The 23,131-nt window shown below is 46.3% G+C and overlaps 1 protein-coding gene across 9 annotated transcripts in view; it reads right to left on the bottom strand.

The window, feature by feature from the left end:
- Positions 1–21,667, bottom strand: part of NSD3 (nuclear receptor binding SET domain protein 3) — a 40,204-nt gene extending 18,537 nt beyond the window's left edge. For 3 of the 9 annotated variants that reach the window (XR_011683797.1, XM_071454673.1, XM_071454678.1), the window contains exons 1-12: positions 21,328–21,667; positions 15,256–15,977; positions 12,515–12,583; positions 11,873–12,032; positions 10,939–11,093; positions 9,759–10,262; positions 8,768–8,894; positions 5,468–5,568; positions 3,039–3,084; positions 2,382–2,518; positions 1,718–1,846; positions 971–1,097 (exon numbers count right to left, since the gene is read on the bottom strand). Coding sequence is in view for 8 of the 9 variants with exons in the window: in XM_071454673.1 (XP_071310774.1) it covers positions 971–1,097; positions 1,718–1,846; positions 2,382–2,518; positions 3,039–3,084; positions 5,468–5,568; positions 8,768–8,894; positions 9,759–10,262; positions 10,939–11,093; positions 11,873–12,032; positions 12,515–12,583; positions 15,256–15,933 (2,233 nt within the window). In the remaining variant the exon portion in view is untranslated. Of the gene's footprint in view, positions 1–970; positions 1,098–1,717; positions 1,847–2,381; positions 2,519–3,038; positions 3,085–5,467; positions 5,569–8,767; positions 8,895–9,758; positions 10,263–10,938; positions 11,094–11,872; positions 12,033–12,514; positions 12,584–15,255; positions 15,978–21,003; positions 21,203–21,327 lie in introns of those variants that run through there. The other 6 variants (XM_071454676.1, XM_071454679.1, XM_071454675.1 and 3 more) reach the window with 5 other exon arrangements.
- Between the last annotated feature and the right edge of the window lie 1,464 nt (positions 21,668–23,131).

Raw genomic sequence — 23,131 nt, 5'->3', positions numbered from 1 at the left:
AGGAATAAGGAATGCCAGCTGTAAAAGCCAACTCTGATGTGGAAACCCAGGGCACCGGGAATTTCTCTGTCTGCTTTGGGGTGCCCTGAACGCCAGGGGAGCTCTGACTTTGACCCTCGTTCATGGAGAAAGTTTTCTGGATTTTCAAGATAGACCAGAATCCACAAAAGTGTGAAATAAATTATAGAGAAGTGGATCACTTGAGGAGAAATTTAGGTTTTGGGATTTTTAGTGTGTTGTGGATGGAAGCAAGATGGAGGGCACAGGGTGTCATCCTGGGTCTCTTCTTCTTCCTTCTTCTCCATGGGTTTGGGTGGCATTTTGTAATTGGGCAGAAAAGTCTGCATTGTGGGCTCTGTGGGATCAGTTATTGGGTTAAAAAGGAAAATAATCCAAGTGTCAGCTCTTAATTGGATAGTTTAGTCTTAAAAGACCTTGTAACAAGAGATTGTTGGCTATTTTGTGCCTTCTAATGAAAAGCTGCTGAACTCACAGTAGTGAGACTGCTTTACTGATAAGAAATAATAAACATTTGAGTCTGAACATGAACTATTGTCTCAAGTGCTTCAATCCAGACCCAGAGAAACTCACAACTGAAATCCCCACACTTTGACATACAGATATTGTCCAAACAAATTCTGAAGCCAACAGACTGTGAGCAATACAGGATCCTTTCCATCCAACAGGCTGGGTGATTACTGTGACCCACAGTAACACTGGAGTAGCTGCTCACATAAAAACCTCTTATTCCAAGTAAAACTCTAAGCAGCTCATTAATTTTTTTTCTTACAAGGCACTTGCTAAATGGAAAATGAGAATCTGGTCTCAGAGGTTAAAAAAAGCAGCGGAATAACCCAAACTTAACTCAGAAACCCTCAGAAAGCACCAGAATGTGGCTCTGACCAGAATATGGCTCCTGAGCAAAGGGGGAAATCCCTGCCATTTTCCAGGCACAGGAACACACACTCACCATTCTTACACTCGCTGCAGATGAACTTTTCCTCAGGCATGGCCTTCAGGCCCAGACACTCCAGGTGGAACATGCTGCAGCACTCGCCCTCGCAGGCCAGCAGCGACTCGCCGGAGCTCTCACAGATCTGCAACAGGCAGAGAGCTCAGCAGGCAACAGGGCACCCTGACACACCAGGGACTGCCAGGAGCTAACTACAGAACTGTCTGGAATTGCTTCAGAACTAGGGTAAGGCAGGAGAAGTGAACCTGGCAGGCCTCAGGGCGAGGACAATCGCAGCAGTCGCTGCACTTTGCCCTGGGTAACAGCGCAAGCCAAGACAGAGACAGGAGAGGCACCACAGCACCCACCTGCCCTCCTCCATGCCAGGGAACAAGCTGCTCTTGCTCTTCAGGTCCTTTACTACTGACCAGGGAACTGGACAGAACATCCCAGGATTTATTTTTTTTAAATACTGAACAATTCTCACTCTGTCCTATCCTGACCAACCATCTGGAATCTTCAAATGGGCAGAAAATGGCATCTGCTTTTTCTACTGATGCTGGCAGATATGGATTAGACATTGCCTTCCAGCTGCTGAGCTTTCTGGCCTGCAGGAGGGCTTAGGAATCATTTAATATGAATCATTTCCAGAGCATAAAAACTCCTAAAAACCTGGATATTTTATCTGAGAGGTCAAATTAAGAGAACTAACAGAAATAGGGGATACATATTTAGTATCCATCACTTCCCAGTATCACCAGTTACCTGACAAACAGTGTCTTTTTTACTTGTTCCAGTTCCTCTCCTGGATAAGCTGGAGTCCACTGACTGCACATCTGAGGCATCAGCATCAGCAGTGGCTGAGGGGCTGTCTGAACGCTTCCCAAAACTGCCCTACAAAGAGGAAAAACCCACGGCTCTCAAACCAGACAATGCCAAACCACAACCACCCTGGGAAAAAAAGATTTCTGTCACTGTTGATCAAAAGAACATTTGGTAGGTCAAGAGACACAAAGGTCCTGGAAAGGTGCTGGACTTCACTGGGATGACACAGGTGCTGCCTTCTTGATATATTTCACCTGTACAAGCCAAACACCATAAAGAGCTCTCTTACTTTTCCAGACACTCTTTGGAGTTACACCAGATACAGCAGCATCTCCCAACTCCCCAAGAATTTCAAACCTTCCACAGAACAAACCATGATCTAAACCAATGCTTTGCTAGACAAAGTAACAGGAAAATTTGTAAGTAAACATTGTATTTTCACAACAAACCAGTGGAGAGGATTAGAACAGACATGGTTTTGTGTTTTTAGATAATAAAAGACTCAAAATTTGTAGAAAATAGCGTTCACCTATTTAGCAATAATCAACTGAAAAGCCTCTTGTACACTGACAGCTTGTACAGGTTCCTGTGAGAACCAACACACCTTTACCTGCAAATCATTGAGTCCTCTGGAGTCAGAGTCAGACGTGTCCCTGTAGGCTGAGCTGGTCAGTTCCATGTCTGTGGAGGCACGACTTCTCTTCTTTAAGGGTTTACAGGAGTCTGAAATCTCACTGGCACCTTAACACAACACACTACAATTAGTTTAATACATGGTCTCGACTTTCTGCCTAAACTTAATAAATGAAAGAAAGATGAGGGCTTGGATTCCATTATCAGCCTTAATTTTCAGTCTGCAATTTTGTTACTAGTTGAATTCTCCCTGAAAATTAACTGAAAACCAGCTTAGGCAGAGTTTTGACAAACTTTTAAACATGGTGACACAGTGGAGGAAGGCAATAAATTGTCTCTAAGGGAAGATAAATCCTTACATTTTCCTCTTCATCATCCATCTTTAACTTTGGCTAAGCAGAGACTTTTAAGAAATGCCCAGAAGGACTTGGGGGCTTACAGCACATGAACAAACACCAATCCTTCCCCCAGCAATGCACGAGGCCCAGAACCCCAAACACAGCTTGCCCCAGGGAAGCTGAGCTCAGCCCTACAGAGCACCAACATCGTGGCTCACAGGGAGCAAAGCTGCTGCCCAAGGGCCACAAGCCACCAAGGTCAGTCCAGGTAATTTTCACCTGTCACTCACCTTTCTGCAACCCCGTCTTCACTGCTGCCAGTGGGACAGCTTCAACCTGTTTGAAAGGAAAATCCACAGTTAACACCAGAGGAAAGTTTCTCCCTAGTACCAAAAAGCAAACAGGTCAGTTCAAGGGGTTACAATTCAGGTGGGAGCTGCCATCCCCTCCTCAGCCCGAGTCTCCACGTCCTGCTGGATCCACTCCTGCCTAGGCTGGTGCCCGCAGCCCTGGCAGCCAGGGGCCACTAGCCAGGGCCACCAGGCAGGTCCTTCCTCTCTGCCCTGGGGCAGGAAGGTGACAGGAGCGCTGTATCCGTGTCCAGCAGGCAGGAGCACCCTCGGGCAGCCACCCCTGGTGCTGTGCAAAGCCCACGGCTGTGTGAGCACACTGGGTGCCCCTGGCAGGGCTGGCACTGGGCTAGTGAGGCACAGGGTGGGTCACTCGCTGCTCCCTGCAGCTCCTGCAGCCCTTGCTCCCCGTCTAGAGCTCTGCACGGGCCCGCCCAGGTGCCGTGGTGCAGGGCTCTACACAGCTGGAACTCCAGGGCACAGGCACTTCAGCAGACAAATGCACAAGTTTACAGTCTTGCAAAAGCACTTCCAGTCCTTGACCCTAGGGAGAAGTTTAGGAACTGTTCTGCCAACACACATGGAAGATGTGGGAATTTGGTGACTGGGTAATATTTACAGAAGAAAGCTGTTGCCTAAAATCCTGTTTTCAAGGTTATGAATTACAAGTTATTTCTTTGCAATGTGGTTACATATGCATGGAGAAACACATTTAGTAAATATTTAAGGATTATTCTATAATTTTTTTAAAAAATATTTTATTTTGTTGTACAATAGGTAAAAACATACAGTAGAAGGATTTGTATAGGATACATTTTGTAATACAAATATAAAATCTAAACAATCACTTTTATTTCTCCACTAGTCACTGTAACAGTAGCATCAACATTTTGTTTTTCCCATTAATTGTACTCGTTCCAGTTATAATTTTATACCAAGTTGTTGCAGACTAACTGGGGAATCAAGAAAACTTGACTTTGGGTAACAAATATTGTTGCATAATTGTAAGAAGTTACTAAGTTTTCTTTTTTAAAATTTAACTTAATACATTCAAGGTTTTGCGCATTACAGTGCCCCTGGGTTTCACTTTAGTCAGATACTTCTCCTGAGAAAAGCACTTTTAATTAATGTCCACAGACTGAGTCAGCCAGGTAAGAGAAGCACATGAAGCTACCTGGCATCCATGAAGTTCATCTTGTTGGTTCTTATACCTTTGTTAAATTAAGAAACCTTTACAAACATAATAAAACAACTCTTTTGAAAGGGGGAGGCTGCAACAGCTCGTGCCAAGAGGCTCCACAGTCCACATCAGGTGTCACACACCCAACACTTGAATTGCTTTAAAGTTTCAGCAAGAAACTGCCTCGAGCTGGAGCACTCCTCTGCTGCACAGCAGTGCAGAAATGCTGCAGCATCAAAGGAAAAATAAGGAAAAAAAACCCCAAAAAAGCAACCGAGTTCACTTTCAGTCTCTGAAGTGAAGGAAGTGCAAAACAAAGCGCAAAGGGCAAAGAATAAATAAAGAGATAAAAATATTTTTTCCCCTTCCCATATAAATCTTCATCCTGACTGTCTCTCTTTAGAAATTCTCACTGGGAAAAGCTAAACTATGAAACATTTATATAAAATTCTCAGCTTTCAGACAGAGGCCCTTGAAGCGGGAAAAATCAACCATGCAAGGAGAAGAACCAACAACTTTGACAAACTCGTTTAAAGTGTATGCAGGTTTTAGTATTTCTGTCCATCCACTGCACTCTCCTACTCATTTCCACGCAGAAATGTTTTATCATTAAAATTTTCTTAAAGCAACAACATTTGTCTGTCTGACATCCAGATTAAAGGAATGCCCTGTACACGTTAGAACTATTTCAGGAAAAAATGGTAGATCCCAGAACTGTTTTGCTGATGTCTGCCAACATGAAAGTCTGACTATTCATCTTTAAGTGAAATCATTCTTGAAGTCCATTTTCAGAAGTGGTCAAATTAATCACTCTAACTTCATTTGAAAAACAAAGCCTCAACACAAACCAGCAGCTAAATCAAGAGCCAAAGGAAGGAACCTGGTGGCAATTCCATCCAAGAGAAATCACTGAAACAAACCCATTTTGCTCAGAACAGAAATCTCAAAGGAAACATGGCAGGTTCATTAGGAGTCATCCATCACTGCGTGCCCACTTCCATAGCCTGACTGATACTGAGAAGATGCCAGTAGCAGAGTCACAGCAATGGCATTGACAGGGGGATTTCATGGAGGATAGTCCAAACCGAAACCCGATGGGGAAAAATGGAGAAAAATAAAAAGGCACCAATATAAGCCACAACATTTATGAATACAATATATTTTAACTCTCTACATGGAGGAAGCCAACCTGCTCCTTTTTGATCTTCTTCTTTGGCACAACTTCAGTGGATTTCTCAGACTCGGAGCGGGTTCGAATCGATCTTCTCTGTTGCTTCTTTTCTACAGAACCTGAAGAAGGAAAAAGGTTTCCATTATATGATTCCTCGTATTTCTGAGGTACAGCAAGATGTGCAACACCAAACCAAGAGGTAAAGGAACGAAACCAAGACTTTGTCCTCTTTTGAATGTTTTATTTTTAAATTCAGTTCCAAGCTATTGACCAGCTGGTGCTGTGGCTGCAGACACACATTCTGATTCCAGAGATCAGCTTCAGAAAACAGACACAAGTAACAGACTGGAACAAAAGGCTGGAATTCAGATAAGGGCAAACAGATTTCCATAATCCATAACACACCTCTCTGGCATGGTCTTCACCTGGGTAATTCTGAACCAAACAGTCCATCTTTGGTGTTTTGGGAAGGTAGCCACAACCAACTCCTTGAACAAAAACAATCTAGAAATTTCAGACGCAAAGCACAGCTTCGGGATTTCCTCCAAAATGCCAGATCTGTGTCCCCCTCAGTGGGGTGATGGCCTCTGTCACATAACTACAGCCAGTCCCACCCTGTACCACCTGCAGCCACACCAGACCTCAATGCTCACCTGAAAGTTCTGAGGTGAAGAAAAACTCAGCACAAACAGAGGCATCAACCATGATGTGTTACCGTCATTAATGAATGTGAAAAACAAGTTTTTAAAAGCACTAGCATAGAAAACAAACTCAGATTAATGAAGGTTACTGTGACATTTTAACAGATGAAGAGGGAGCTACTGGGGTTTTGGCAACTAAGGCTGGCAAAATCAAAAAGACCTTTCTGTGCTCCAGCACCTCCCAAACAGGCACATGGAGAACCATGGACACGACACTCAACACTGTGGGCAGCTGTTGGAACAAGCACAACACCTGGAGCTGACACAACTGGCACCTGAGCATTTACAATGAGCTGCTGGGAAGTATTTTGCTGGGTTTTCAGCCTGGGAGGTTTCACCTATACAAGACACAACTGGGAAATAGTTTGTTTTCTTCCAAGCAAAACTGCAAACTCTTGGGAGCTGACTGTGTCAGATGGATGCACTGCTAGCAGCTGTAAACCTGCCTGGTCTTGTCAGAAGATCAAGTATCTAGAGAAACACACAGGCTTGAACCAGACTGAAAGACAGCCTTGCAAAAGAACTGCAGAGAAAAAAAACCATGAAAACTCCTCTTGATATATTGGATGAGTATTTTTCCCATGGCTGCATGGCTTGGGAATGTCTCAGTAACTAAACTACACAGCTGGAAAAGTTATCATGTTACAATAATTTGATTTCTGAGGGGAAAAATTGGTTTTTCTTAGAGGGAAAAAACGTTTACAGCATATTAATTAATGAATAATAGCAATTAGTTATTAATAATTTAGAAATTAATGGCTGAGGTCAACATCCATCATGTCTGTCCACGTGTAACTTCTGGTTAGGCCCCATCCCTTGAGGAACTTGCACAGCAGCAGTGGGTCTCCACATCAGAGCTGGGGAATATCTTTTGTCACTTTGCTGACCAAAATCCCCTGAAGCAGCTTCAGGTAAATTTGAGCAGATGTGACCAACATCTTTAAACAAGAATGGATTTTCTCCCTGAAGCCAAGGAGGTAAGATCAAGCCCTGGATCAGAGAATTCCAGAAGCAGAGTGTCTAATGTTGGCTGACAGCAACATTGACCACTGCAATGGGCACTTTCTCCTCTTCCTGCTCTCCAAGGATCCAGTCATCACCTTCACAATGCTCCCATCCCATCTTCAGGTGTATTTTCATCCAAAGTTTCAGGACAGATGTTGGACCAGCCCTCCACCTTGCTGGAGATAAATCCCAGCTCAGTCTCTGCAGGCCAGAGGCACCAGGGATTCTCAGGGCTGCTCTTGCAGTTTCAAGTAAGGGAATTACCTTTCCAGCATTATTAAATTCTGTGTCTCTAACTGCAGGTTAGCAATAAGGACTCCCAGAGTCAGTCTGGCAAATACTTTACCGTAAAGGGATTCTGAAGTTCCACTGACCTTACATTTGAAAAAAGGACTTGGCAGTTATGTTCCACAAGAGGGGACCAATAACTGGACTTTGGAAATGGCTTTGAGAGTGACTGGAGTGTGCACTGCAGGTAAGCTCAGGCACTTACAGGGTGTTAGCAGGTGGAGTGTTACGTATCCAAAAAGCCTAAGAAAATGAAAAAAGAGAGGCTCAGAATTCTCACCCCCTACATCTGAGGAGCCAAAGGGAAGCTGAAGCCTTTAGATTCCAGGTGAGAGAAGCAGAATGGAGGTAGCCTCTCCTGCTGCAAGGCAATTCAAGGAGCAACAGCAACCACAGCTGGAAAGAACCACCACTGTCAACAGCAGGGGAATCCCCCCTCACAGCAGGAAATCCGAGTGCTGCAGTCCCAAACACTCCATAAACCAGCAAATAATCCTGCCTAAAACCATCACACAGACAGAACCTGAAATGTGTTTGCAGAGGACTCATGGATGCTGACCACTGAGATTTCCGACTCTGGTTCTCATCTATTTCATGTTTGGAAAGGGAGAAATAATCAAATCGATGGATAGTTAAAGCAAAAGTGACACCTGGCAACATGATGAGATTCAAACAGCTCATTCAAGGTATTCCCATTTCAGGCCCAAGTTCCATTATTTGCTTCAGTGGTTCTTCTCCCTCAGACCTGATAGATCAAAACTCACTGCTTTATGATGTACCCCCTGAGATGGCTTCAGAAGGCAAGCAGTACCTCATTTGGATGGAGTTAGCTGAAGCAGCTTTTAAAAATCCCTGTTTTTTAACAGGTCATACAAAAACTGAACAACAAAGCCTAGGGAGTCTCTATCTCGAATCAGACATTCCCTACTGAAATGTGCCACTTCCTGACTCTTTTTGCTTTCATATGACAGCTCTCATATTTTCCATTTGGGACCAAAAGCCATGGCAATACCCTGCTAACACACATCCACTGGGCTGTCTTCTAAACCAATTTTCCATTGCTCTGCACAGGACATCATCCCTTGAGCATGTTGTCTCAGGCTGGAAGTTGCAGACACAAAGTTCAGAGGCCAAACCACCAATCCCACCCCACAGCCATGCTGTGTATGTTGGCTCACCATGTGTGACATTAGCCATGCTCATTACAATTCCTATGTGAACAGAAAGATGTTAATCACTCTTAAGTAATGAGAAAATGCTGGGTTTGGTACTTGAATTCTCATGCTGCAGGCTCAGGTTCAGAGCAGGACTGCAGTTTCCCTACCTGCTGCCCCAGAAGTTGTCTCAGGAGAGGACGCGTTTTGCACCACTGCTTTCTCACTTCTCTGAGCTGATGAAGAATTCAGCTTCTCTTGTCCTTTGACACTTATTTCTGTTTTGTTACCAACTCCCTTGAAAAGAAAAAAGGAAAAGATTGTCTTCCCCTGTTACAAAGCTGTGCTGCTACCAGGTAACAGGCCTGTCCCTGAATCTCAGAACAGAAACAATCAATGCTCTCCAACTCAACACACAGACAGGATTAATCTACTATGGAGCTGCTTCCCTGCACAACTTTCCACCCCTCTGAATCTCCCCTCACACACAAGGAAAAAATAATTCCAGTGACTTTTCTAAACATTACCTTCTCTATAGGGCTTAGGATGAAATAAACACTCTCCAGGTAGAGAGGCAGAAGAAGGAGGCAGAGAAATAGTCCTAAGCCTTTTCCTTACACTGACTGTGGGAAGCTGCTGTGCACCTGAAGGAAGCTCAGAGGCAGAACTCAATTTAAAAGTCTGTTACACAAAATGTAGTTATTACTTTTTAGTACATTATTAACAGTTTTGTCATCTGTTTCCCACAAAACCACTGATTTTATCAAGAATTTTTGGACTATTTCAACTAGGAAGCTGAATATATTTAATAGATATTAAATATATTAATATTAATTATATATTTATATAATAATATATAAGAATGTAAGAATATATTAATTATATTAATATATTAATATCTAATATATTTAATGTGTTATAAACAAAAATACAGCCATCTGTAGGGAGCTGCTCTGCCACCAGCAAAACAGTTACTGCCAGAGCTGCACTGAACATGGGCTTCAGTGCCCTGAAAGATTCTATTGTCACATCTGTCTCTTAATCTCTCAATGAAAGGAACACGAGTGGTGAAAGCTTGGTGGACACAGCTCAAGCTCCCCAGTAAGGCAGACTCAGGATAACTCAGGAGCAAAAGAGGGGGTCACTGCACCAAGCACGTACCTTGGTGGAATAAACAAATTGATCGATGAGCTTTCCATCCCCAGCAGCATTCTGAAGGGCAAAAACCTGTTCAATTTTAACAACCGGAGACATGTTACACTTTTGCAGATCCAGGTTGTGCATGGTGATGGAAGCTGGCAGGGATTTCCTAGCTGCAGCTGTTTTCCAGGCGATTTTCACAGGTGGAGCCTCCTCCTCCTCTGGGCTGGAGTGCCTGCGCTGGCCCTGCCGGCGCTCACCGTGGCAGGGTGAGGAGCCTGGGGCCGCGCTGCCGTGCTCCGGCTGCGAGCTTGGCGCCGCCTTCGGCCGCCGGTTCTTCTTGGCCTCTGATTTGGAAGCAGCAGTCTTTTTGGCTTTGGCCAAAGCCTCCTCTGGCTCTTGGTCTACGTAAATGAAGGTGTACTGTTCTATCCTCTCTTCCCGGGTCATTTTCAGCGCTTTCTCGGCGTGGGCAATGCCAATGTCCCACTGTGCTCGCTCCCTCTGCGGCCGCGGCTTGCGAATCTTAGGGGACAAGACAAGCAGTGGTTACCCTGAAGATTTTGCCACTACAGCACTTAAACACAACCCTGAGGATCTCTGCATCTCTCAGGCAGCAGTCTGCCCTCCATTTACAGGGTATTTTTGACACTGAATGTATGTTCTCTTCATAGAGAAAAGCAAGGCACAATTTTTCCCAAGAATATTTCTGAGATTCATGTTCCCTGAACCTCAGAGAAAGAGAAAGCACAACTCTTATCACTTGCTCTGCCTGTGTGATAGTTGTGCCAAAGTAGAATGCAATATAGAGACTGTTTATCCAAAGTGAAGATGTTTTATTTCCTTGGCCTATTAGGGCTGAGAGAGTGTGTGTGTCTGGACTGTCTGCTGAGAGCCATGAAGCAATCAAGAGAGGAGTGCAGTTCTGTGCAAAGTAAGTGCTTGGCAGATTCAGTTTAGATGAAACGTAGATAGTATAGTATAATAAAGTAATTAATTAACCTTCTAATGAGTTAGACTCAGATACATCATTCTCTCCCCATCGTCAGAGTCATCCTTTACTTCAATAAATGCAGACACAGAATTCCCTGCTGGTGAGATGCAGCCAATCCTTCTCAGGGCAAAGCCCTGAAGAGTTCCAGACCTGCCCTGGAGCATCTCCCTCACAGAGATGATCCCCCCAGTGCCCCCTGTACTGTACCTTCTGCTTCTCAGAGTGGTTGCTGGCTTGCTTGGCTGCCTCAGCCAGTAACTGCTCGTACTGTTTGTGCCCTTGGTACTCCCGGACGCGCTTCTCGTGCACCCAGGCCCGCTCTGGCTGGTTGCTGAAGAACTGAACGTGGTATTCCCGGGCACCTGAAAGGGCAAACACCACTCAGCAGTTGTACCAACACTGCTCTGTTCAGCTCACACCTTCCTCCTCCCCAGTGCTTCCTTCCTGCAAGTGGAGGTACTTGGCCCAAGTGGCCCAGATCCAGAACAGTTTGGGATGGATGCTTGTTATCGTGATGTTTTCTGAAAAATCCCTTTGCTAAGGATTTTCTCCTGAGAAGCCTCAGAAAAGAAATGTAAACAAGAATTATCTGATTGCTTGGAATGTAGTTTGGAAGTTGCTTACCAACAGGTGTATCTTGGATTGGTTCCATGCAAATTGTTTTAATTTTAAAACCAATCACAGCCAGCTGTGTTGGACTCTCAGAGTCTGTCACAAGTTTTTATTATCATTCTTGTTCTAGCCTTCTGATGTCTCCTTTCTCTTTCTTTAGTACATATAGTTTTAGTGTATCATTTTCTTTTAATATAATACAATATCATAATTTAATAAATCAGCCTTCTGAGAACTTGGAGTCAAATCTTGCCCTGGGCACCCTCACAACACAACAACAGATGCTCAGGACACCCTGGCCACACTGAACTCTCACAGTGACTTGAGAAAAGCAGAAAGACCTGGGCACTAGCCCGTTCCCACAGTGCCACCTGCAGAGGTCACATACCAGGTACCAGTTCTGTCCTGTTCAGCACACACACAGCAGAATTCACCCCACAAAGGCAGTTTAGAACGAGGGTATTTTTAATAACAGAACAGCTACAGACTGTCATAACCTGCCACTCTGGCAAAGAGCTTCCTCCCTTACCTCTTGTATTAATTTTGGTATGCACATCAAGCTGTGGATCACAGGACACCATGCAAGGCCACCATGGGTACGTCCCCACCTTGGACCAAACCAGATCCCCAACCTGGAACTTGACGTCGTGGGTGACCTGCGTGGGAAGGGATGGCACGAGCTGCTGGACCTGCAAAGGAAACACCAGATTAAAGGCACAGGAGAGGATTTAGAGCACTTGGAGATGCACACACCATCCACAGGGACTTGTTGTTCTCTCAGCTATCCCTGAGGTTTGATAATCCAAGATGAGAAAAACATTTCTTAGAAATGTGAAAGAAAAGGAGCTGCACAGAGCTGGGATTTACGTAACAACACTGCTGACAAACAGAGACACAAAAGAGCAACTGCCACCCCCTCAAAAAGGATTCTGCTTCCTAGGTTGATTAGAAATACTGCTTTTAGGAATAAAATAAAATCAATATTTAGGAATAAAATAAAGCAATAAATCCAGTACAATAAGAGATGAGTTGATGCAGTAATGAGAGTAATAAGAGTTTAAAAGAAATGACAATTGATTTAGCAGATAAATTAAAGACTCAATGGAAGAAACAGTCCAAAAATAGTGACATTCTCTGAGTTCCAAAAGTGTTAATTGGTGCATGTACTAACCGGGGCTTCCTCCAGCACTGCATCTTCTCTTGGTCTCTCAGAGAGTGTGCTAAGCCTCTCATTTGGTCTCTAAGAAATGGGTAACAATAAAGAGAAAAAAGGAAAACAAGACTTACTGTAAGGGGACAGTAAAACAACAGAAGATAATAGTGAAACCAGGCAGAAGAAAGTAATTCACAGAGAGAAAGGCAACCATGAACCCAGAAAATGTGAATATGACTATTCCTTGTACCAAATTAACACAGTAACATCACAATAAAGAAATACCTTGTTTCCCCTACACTATTTACATTACTATCACACCTAAATATAACTGTGCTCTCCTGTAACAGATGACAGAAGAACATACATTCAGAAACAGCAAATCCAAGTAACTTTCCACCTAAAATAACACACAATTTCCAAAAACCAGAGAACCCCATGTGAGGATATCCACAGCGATGTGGTGAGTCTCACTGTGCACCAGTTATTTGCAAGAACTGCAGTACATAAATTATGCTAAATATACAACATGATCATTGTAAAATCAATGTTATATTGCATAGAGTTGACAAATATATTTGGAGGATCAAAAATCCACAACACAGAGCAGAATCAGCCCCGACTAGAAGCTGACACTGATGTGGGGTGGGTGTGAGGGGGGACAGGGGCTGAGGTTCAGGAGACAAGTGCCACACACTTGCTTTTCCTGCAGCAAAGAAGCCAAAGGACTCAAAGAGCAGCAGCAGGAGTAGGCAGACACAAGCAGTGAGGAACTAATAATGCTGAGGAGCCCATTATTGCCAGGCCACTCCAAGCACAGACCCCACAGCAGTCCTGGCTGTGTGCTCCAGAGAACTGGGGACACAAGGAAAGGGACAGAGCAGCTCAGGTCAGGGGGGGCACAGCCCAGTGTCTCATCTGGAGCTGTCTGGACACAAGCACCATTCAGGACTAATCACTTTGCTATTTGCTGGGCAGAAATTCTTCCTCCCTGCACAGCAGGAAGCACAGCACTGACTCCTGCCCTTCTTTAGCTACAGGGAATTACTGAAACCTCCCCTCTGCCAGGAGAGTTGAGCTGGGTTCACAGGCTGCAAAACTCCAGCTCCTCACAGAACACAACTGCTGAGCAGAGAGGCTGATTCTCAAAACAAGGATTCAGAGCTTTATGTTGACCAGTGTTTTCACATTTCCATTTTAAATCAGCCTCTCCAGTATGGGCATCCCCTCAGAGTCAGAGGATTTTCTCTGAAATTACAGCATCAGAATAAAGAACAACTGGTGACCATCTGACTTGCCACAGCCTCGTTGAGTGCAAAACTATAAAACAACCACAGTTGTACCAAAAGTTGTTTGTTCCTATGAAGATGATCCCAAGTCACAAGTCTCACACCTTTAACACTGAAGATGACAAAAGTGTACATGAAGATGAAATCGTGCAGTGGAAAGCAAAATGATGGGACAATGGACCTGAGACTGCCCTGGCAAACTCATACTGAGAACCACCAGCAGAAAATCCTGCTCCTGTCAGAGCAGGCCATGTCTGAAACAGGGCTGGGTTACAAGAAACATTTATTGCAACACCACGTTTAGAAAGGGAAATGAAAGCAACAAGGAAGACAATAGCAAGACCAAGATTTCTGGTGAACTCTGGATGACACACATGACTAGGAGCTTGGAATTCAAGATGCAAGGTTTTAGTTGAGTCTGTGAGAGACAGAAGATTCCATTCTCATGGCAAGCAGGTTACAGAGCCAGAGGGACAGGCACAGCTGAAGCTCCAGGAGCAGAACAGGAGTCACTGGTAAGAGGGGAAACAAACTGACAGCCTGATGTGGGGGTGATGGAGTCTGGCCAGAAAGCAGGTACAGTGCAAGAGACACTGCTCAGAGAGGGCCAGCAGGACACAGCAGCTCCTACAGCCTCACAGGGGCCCCAGCACCTCCCTGCAGCACAGAACCCACTCCACCAGATCACAGCTGGTGCCTGCAGGACAGCATCTTCTCCCTGAGAGAACTGCAAGCACCAAGGGCTTTCACAGGCCTGACAACAAACTCAGCTACGTTCTGTAACACTCCAGCCTGGGCTGGGCAACTTCTGTCCCTGCCAGAAATGGCAATTTCCCCATTCCTGGCACTTACCAGCCTCTCTGCCACCCATTCCCTCAAAGTGGGAGAGGCAGAAACCAGCACCACAGAGGTGGTAGGAACAAGCATGAGAAAAGGAAACAGAAGTATTGGAGTGGCTTATGAAACTGAAAGAAAAAGAATGAGAGGGCACCACGGTAATCTCGGTTTTTGCTTCCCAGAATCTCATTTAACGCCACCTGATGTACATCCTCTGGATATGGACAATATGGTACAAGATTAATTAATGTTTCACTGCTGAATACCCCAAGGAACCTCACTTTCCACTCCACAATCTAGCACTCTTTTGACAGGCAATTTCAGGAATGTGTGAGCTCTTGTCCAGAAGTTCCATCTTCAACACTGGCCAGAGCGTAGCAAACTCTAAACACGTTATAACACTAAATAATATTTAAAAACAATTTTCTAAGATATGTTTTTCACATGAGCCTTTAAACCAACATCGTGTTACCTACAGACACAGCTCCTGGCAACCTCATCCTGAGGCTCTGATGAGTAACTAAAGCCTGGTGACTCAGCGTGCACACAGCCAGAACAAGGACAAAGCCTGCTGGACACGCTCTCCATCAACAATACCAGGTGTACAGATGGCTGAATTACCATTCCACTTACATTTTGCTCCTCTGGTTCTAATTTTGGAATTTTGTGTGACTTGCGCTCTTCCGAGCGGGAAGAGTCATGCTTGCTACTTTTTTTCCTTTTCTCTTTCCTCCCTTCATGTTTTGCCTTAGCGTACTCCCTCGCTTGGACTTCATTCAACAGGTCCCCACACAGGGAGGACTCAAACAATTCCCTGCCGTTCTGGATAGTTTTGGTTATTTTCAGTTTGATCTCTGGTGAGCCAGTCTTCTTTGGAATCCCCACTTGTGGAGGTGGTGGCGGTGGAGGAGGCTGGGGAGGAGGGGAAGCTTTCTCCAGCACTTCGTGCTGCCTGGCATTGGAGTTCTCCAGCTGGTAATACTCCGTGGGGCTGAAGTTCCTGCCTGTCCCAAAGCCATTGGCAGATCCATTGGGATACTGAGGGTAGCCCTGGTACTTGCCCTGGGGCTCGTACATGCTGATGGCCGGGGGGTAGCCGTTGGTGAGGGTGGGCAGCTCCTCGGAGGGCGTGGGGTACTGGAAGCCTTGCTGCAGCGCGGCCTCGTACGGCGTCCGGCCCCCATCCTCGGCAATGTCACTGCTGCCATCAAAGGCCTCCTCTTGGCGGATGTTGGCCGAGTCAATGAGTTGAGGTGGTTGCTGAATTGTGTTTCCCATGATCCCTTGCATGAAAGAGAAAGAGAAATCCATTGTTCTGCTCCAGCATCCTTAGCTTTCCCTTTTTCTCATAGGGCCTAGAGGCAGGGGAAGGGAAATAAGAAGTCAGTGTAAATTAAAAAACAGTAATTAAGCAAATTAAACAGTTGAGGAAAAAAGGGATCTCAAGAACAATTTTCCCCTCTCTATTCAGCAGACAACCTCACGTGGATTTAGAGAGGACTGGTGTTACTGGCATGTCTCTCATATGGCAAATTCTTCTTTTCCAAGACATTTCAAAAAACATCTGAAGCACCTACAAGTGCTTAAGAACTAAAATCCCAAGTATTACAAAGTCAAAGTAACAGTGCCAAACTCCCCAGCCTTCCTAGTCATGCCCTAGGAAGGGTTATTCCAGCCTGGACAGCATTTCACCCTGCAGCAGATAAGAGATACTAAGATGTCCTGACACAGTCGCTGTAAACTGCACAAGGCAGGAACACCACAGAAAGACAAACAGAGAAACCTCTTCTCTTCCTCCCTCCCCACCTCCTTGTCAAAATTTGAGACATGAGCAGCCTTTGGGCAAGCCACAGGATGCTCTGAACAACAGCACAATGAAAACAAGTGGGTTATTCCACCTTGGCCACTGGGAAACCAGTGCTCAGCCTCAGATGGAGCTCCCCAGCCTCTCCCTCCCCAGAAAAGCAGGGTACAATCTGCACTGGCTCCCAGCAGCTGTGTGAGGAGGATTATTCTCCTGCCCCTCACACTTTATTTTAATATTAATCACTGCATGGTTCAGAGGCTCAGCATCAAGAGACCCCCAAACCCAGAGGTTACTCACTGAGTGAAATTCCACACCTTCAACCTTCCAGTGCGTATTAAAACACCACAGTCAGACTCAATCAAAGTCAGACTTCCAAAACTCAACTGCAGGCTCAGAGAAGGCTTTGGCATTCATGTAAGCAGCTCAATGTTCAACAAGAAGCAACACAAAGTGACTGACCTGACCTGCAGGTAAGAAACACCAGTTTGCTTCCCACAAGGTTAGTTCAGCCCTTCCAAAGCAAACACAGCCCCGTGGTATTTGTTCTGCCTGTGTGGGCACACAGGACGGTTACTGTGCCCTTTTGGTCTGGGTTAGAAATGACATTAATGCATCCCACAGACACTTCTAAAGAAAACCTCCACTAAACCCTGCCCACATGCAATTCTCACCCTCCCAGAGCCGTGCATCTCAATACCTTAGAGATTTCCTAACACTGAGAACTTCCCTCCTCTAAGACTGCAAAAAGTAACTGAAGTTCCAAAAGGAACAAAAACTCTAACAGATTTGTGCTGGATGTTTTGGGGTGATGCTTTTCAATGATCTTCACACTTGGATTAAATTGATGTTTGTCCTCATCCTGTGAGATTGACTTGGGCATGTTTGTCACTGTAATTAAGCAATTCATGGCGATAACAGCACAAGGCTCTGCAGCAGAATTTTCTCATTGCAGGAACTTTTGAACCTTGGGGCCATGAAACCATCCCTTCCTCCACAGGTCTGCACATCAGCCAGCAAACCAACACAGGCAGCACCATCAGGGGCAGCAGAGCTGAGGAGCAGCACTGGGATTGCACAGCAAGGTCAAAAACCCCAACCCACCCCTGTTCTGGGAAGAGGAAGTGGGACTATTTGTACAACCTACCACTGAATTGTTACTTTCCATCTGCCAAACCAAAGAGCAAACAGTAGATTCTCACACTAGGCTGGGTTTTATTTTTTACTAAAACCAGGTTCAATCTTCTGAACACTTATAAAAAACTCTTGGGAAGCTGTGGCAGCACTTGAGGAACATCCACAGCTGGGAGGGCACAGTCCCAGCTGCCAATGCAGCTCCCACAGGCTCTGCAGAGGTGGCTGCCCTTGTGCTTTGTTTTGCTACATGACAGAAATGTGGATTAATGAACTCCAAAGTACTGCATTTAGGAGCCACCAGTTAAAGAACAGTTATGTTTTTTTCATTTATTCTGGAGCTCACCTGTGTCTCTCAGCCTGTGCTGCACAGCTGGGATACCCCATCCCAAAGTGGTTCCTCAGGAGCTCTGTACAGGCTGAGAACCAGGGTCAGGGCTCCACAAACTGCCCCAGCAGCCCCAAAGCACTGAGGCTGCTCTCTGCCCCTCACTGCCATCACTGTTAACACATCCAGACCTTCCCACTCTCCTTGCCCAAAATTCTGCCCCATGTGCTGCCCGGTGAAGTGGCACCTGGGCAGGATTACAGTGAGAGAGGACAGGCCCTAGAGTGACCCACAACACCAGGACACAGTGAGGAACCCTGAGCACACAGCAATCCCAACAGCCAAACCCAAGCAAGGATCACTTTGTGGATGTCCCTCCTAAGCACTAATGTGAAGAACACCCCACTGTCACCACAGAGAGCTGTCCCTGCCACACAGCAACTCCACCCAGACCACGGGGTAACAGGATTTCCAGCTGATCTTGCAGAAAAGTATTCCAGAATAAATTCTTCTCACTATGCCAGTGATGACTCTATGAACCCACCGTGTCAGCCTCCTGTGAACTGTACAGTTTGGCTTCCAAACATGACCCATAACAGATCCTGCACTGATACAACACTGGAGATGAACAGATAAAGAAGGTTCATCACTTCAAGGTTTATAGGAAATGGACACTTCACAGCAGCTGCAAACAACTTGAAATCAACAATGAAACAATTTGAAATTAACACTTTCAAAAGTACAGCTGTATTTCCTATTTCCTCTTTGAAGGTGAGAGTCCCCCATTCTGCTCAAGTCCTTTCCAGGGCAAACAGGGACACAGGGCCATTTACAAACACTGAGACTTGACACACCTTCTGTAAATATTTTCCTGTCATCCAAGGGAGAGTCACAATTCACAGGAACAGAGGAAAAGGTAAATGGTAAAATATAAGCAGCACAGAATAAGGCAGGTCAGCCTAGTAGAGATCTTCTTTAAGTAAACACTGGTAGTTTCAGTTCCCATCCTGAGCACAACTCAAAAAACCAGTTCCACTCCAAGAGTGAGTGCTCAGTGAGGGGAAGGTTTTGCAGAGATTATGTATCCCTCCAGGTTCACCTTTTCACCAACAATTCCACTTATCTAAAACCAGTTTTAGTATGAATATTTTTCAACTTTGCTTTCAGAAAACAAGACTTGAAGTTCTCAAACCTTGCTTCCGTGCTGCATTGGACTAAATATCAACTGACCTCAGATTATCAAACAACTCCAATCCTGTGTGATCACAGCTTTTCTATTCCCAATCAGGGACACTGGCTGTGACCACAACAGCTACTGATGGAGTCCAGCATACACACATTTGAAACAGAGGTTTCACCAAACCTTCTCCCACCCTTTTCTGGTGACAATGCCCACCCAGGGCTAGTGCAGTCAGAGGTAAGGTGTTTTTTGGATGGAAGGTGTGTGTTGTGAGGCAGGAGCTGGAAGCACTGCTGTGAGTCAGACGTGTGTGCTCAGAATGGTGTCACTGCCTCGTCACCCTGAGCTGGCCTTTCTATCACCAGCCTCAAAAGCAGAAGTTCCAGGACATCTTAATGTCCAAATACCACCCAGTTCCTGTCCACACAGACCTAAAGCAGAGAGATACAAACCTCTGCTCACATCCTACCGACCCCTCCTTACCCCACAGATATTTACTGCCATTTCCTGTGCTGTTTCACCCCAAAGTATCTGAGCTGCACTGGTGCTGCTCTGCTCAGGCACCCAACAACACAGCAACTGCTCTCAGGAGCTGCTCACTGCTGCAGGTGTCTGACAGACAGACAGACAGAGCTGCCTGGCTGGACAGGCCGGGTGTCTGAAGTGATGCAATCACTCCTGACCTCTCAAAGCCCTAAGCCTGCAGTTCACACACACCTCACTCTCACACCCTGCACCTCACTCCTCCCCTGAGCTGAGCACACCCACTGCTCCTGGTCACATTAACCACGACCCAGAGGGACACCTCTGTCACCTGGAACATCATCCTGGTGGGTCAGAACTGTATGAACTGCAAAGAGAAATAAAACAATTGTTCCTACTAATCCCTGCATTCAGTCTGTGCAATCTGCTTTGTCCCATCCTTCTCTGCATGTCCTGAACAAATCCCCCAGACAAAGCTCTGTTTGCACACGTTAAGACAACGCCAAATTTTCACCTGCACCTGAGTCTTTAACAGGAAACCCACAGCCTGTGGATTTTTCCTGACTCCAGCTGGAATGAGCTGTTCCTCCTGGCAGACACCAGCAGTGAATCAGAGGCCTCTTGACAAACTTTAAAGCATGAGGTGAGGCTGCTCCCCTGTACACCTTTGTAAAGGTGTTTTGTATTTGGTTTCTGAATGCCAGAAAAAACAGTCACGTCTGTAACTGGGCTAGATAAGGGCATTTGGAAGAAGTTTCCCACGGTGCTGTGGAAAGAAGCAATTTGGGCAGCAGAGAAAAGGGGTTTGTCTGAAAAAGGAGCTCAGAGACTCATTTGTTTAGAGAGCCATGGGATTCAAACGGAAAACATGGAGCAAAAACTCTGGATCTTCAGGAAAAGTCATGGGCTAATACTGCTATGAAGTCGGGTATCACAGCCAGGGCAAGAACCACAACGTGTCTCACACAAACCCCCTCAAACTCAGGCAAAGTCACGAAACTGGAAAATACAAAATATGTTTGTATTAAAAGAAAACATACAGTCTTTGACCACCATCCTTCACTCTTACCCTGCACCTTCATAAAGCACATGCTCAGGCTTTGGAGCAAAATCCTTCCAAGCAGTTCATAAAAAAATAATAATAATTAAAAAATATAAATATATAACTACCAAAGTATTCACTGTGCATCTCTGCAAAAGGTCACTGAAAGACCTGAACAGCCATCAAAACGTGCTACAGTTTTCCCATCAACTATAACAACTGGCAACTTCATACTGTCCTTCGGGCTAGTATAGATCTGTAGAACTGTGTCATCATTAAGACTTTTAACAACAAATTGCACTGAAACAACCGAGCGCAACGACAGCGAAACGAAAGCACAGCGAGACCACAACAAAGTGCAGCACAACGCAACAGCACCGCAGAAAAACAACAGCAGAGCAACAACAAACCCTTCGCTGATGCGCAGCTCTTCCCGCGCCCAATGAGACCCCGTTCCTCGAGCTGCGGAGGCCGCGGCACGGTGACACCGACGGCTCCGGTGGGCAAACCCCGCAGCAGGACGGGGCTCGGCCCCGGTGAGAACGGCGGGGCCGGAGCGGGGAGCGCGGAGCCAGCCGGGGGTCCCGCAGAGCCGGGGCCTGTCCCGACCGGGCTCTGCCCTGGCCGGGCTCTGCCCGGGGCCCGGCCCCGCCGCCCCGGTACCGCCGCAGCTCCCTCAGCAACATGGCGGCCGCGGCCCCTCCGCCCCGGGGCCGCCGCGGCCCCGCGCTCACCTTCAGTCAGTTCCATTCTCACGGCCCCGCCGCGTCCGCCCGGCCCCGCGCAGACAAAGGCGGCGGCGGGGGCGGCGCGGGGCCTCCGCCTCCTCCTCCTCCCGCAGCACCAGCAAGGCCGCGACGGAGCCCCGGCCTCGATTTCCGCGCCCCCGCCGCTGGCGCCGGCTCCGCCCCGGGGAGGCCGCCCGCCCCCAGCGCCCGCCGCGGCCGAGGGAGGCGCTGGCGGGGCCCGGCGGGTCCGGCGGGTCGGCGGCCGAGGGAGGCGCTGGCGGCGGCGGCGGCGCTGGAGCGGCTGTGCCGGTGCGGCCCCGCCGAGCGCCTCCGCCCCCGCCCGCCCCCCGCCGCCGCCGCACTGCGCAGCCGCGCGCGCACGCGCCGCCCTCGCCCATTGGCCGCCGGGGCGGTGCCCGCCGCGAGGCATCACGGGAGGTGTAGTTCGGCCCGGTGTGGCGGCGGCGTGACCCCTGAGAGGAGCCGGGGACAAGAGGGGACTGGGCGGGATTTGTGTCCTTTTCTGGGCCCCTCGGACAAGAGGGACGAGGGGCTGGCCTGGGAAGAGCTGTAAGAAAGGAAATTTAAAAATTGATTCTGCTCCTCACTTTAGGGACCTTCCTAAAGGCCCGTGCACAGCGCAAGAACAGCCATAGGGTCTCCTCAGGAATAGGAGAGGAGACTCATCTATGTCCCTCATTCCCACAGGAAAAGCTCTTTTATACATAATCTAAATGTGTTTAAAGCCCAGTTTAAAGCCCTTTAAACACTTTAAACTGGGAGCTTTGGCAGCAGATTCGGGAGCTCTGTCCCTTTTTCACCCCTCTACCCTATTTTATTTTCTACTTTTTAAAACTCTGTTCAATGTTTGGGCATTCATTAACCAAAAGGTTCCAGACCCTTTTTTCACTGGGAAAATTGAATGTTTTGTTTCCCCTCTAGTCTCTGAAAACCAGGTAATATTTAATGGAATCTCAGAATGCCTCTGGTTGGAAGGGACCTTAAAAATTCCAAGGGATCAAGTCACCTCTCACCTGCTGGGAACGTTTCTGAGCTGTCAGTGTGTTCCACCCATCCCTCAGCTGTGAAAAATGCCAATCACTTTTTTTTTTTAAATTTTAAAAGTTTAATAGGAATAAAATGGTTATAAAAATAGTAATACAATTAGAGTAATAATAATTTGGACAATTTGAATTAAGACAATATGAGACAACGAGTACAAAGAATTGCGGACTTCCGGGTACCTTTTTCTGGACAGCACGAGCCCGAAAAAGGACCCACGTTAACAGAGGAATAACCCTTAAAAACAATAACCTGTTGGATATTCATACACCTCATACATGATGCATAAATTCCATTCAAACACAGGATTCTGTCTGCTCATCATCAACTTCTTCCTCTGAATCCTAACAGCACCTTCGAGGTGGGAAGAAGTTCGTTTCTCCTGATAAGAAGGCAATAAATTCTTTTTCTCTGAAAGATTCAGGTGTCCTGTGGCTGCTATCTCGCTGTGAGTCCTTTCTTTAAAAATAGTATCCTACATAGCATAGTTTCTATTTTAACATTTTTTATAACCCAAAGCTATATTTAACACACTACTTAAGAGAATTAATACAGCATTATTTTCTAACACAACACATATAATATTCATTTTAATTATTCATATAATATTCAATTTAATTGCAACAGGCCAATCATAAAATACGCATTTTTCAATCCTGGATGCGCTTTAAGGCCCCAGTGCGGCTCCGCCCGAGGCCTCAGGGCCCCGCGGGCCGGTCCCGAGCGTCTTGCCACGCGCGTGACGTCA

Source organism: Agelaius tricolor, unplaced genomic scaffold, assembly GCF_023055355.1.
Source record: "Agelaius tricolor isolate 1412-34295 unplaced genomic scaffold, bAgeTri1.0.p SCAF_41, whole genome shotgun sequence".
Lineage (NCBI taxonomy): Eukaryota > Metazoa > Chordata > Aves > Passeriformes > Icteridae > Agelaius > Agelaius tricolor.
The sequence above is the reverse complement of the archived record's forward strand: the minus strand, read 5'-3'. Positions and strand labels throughout refer to the sequence as shown.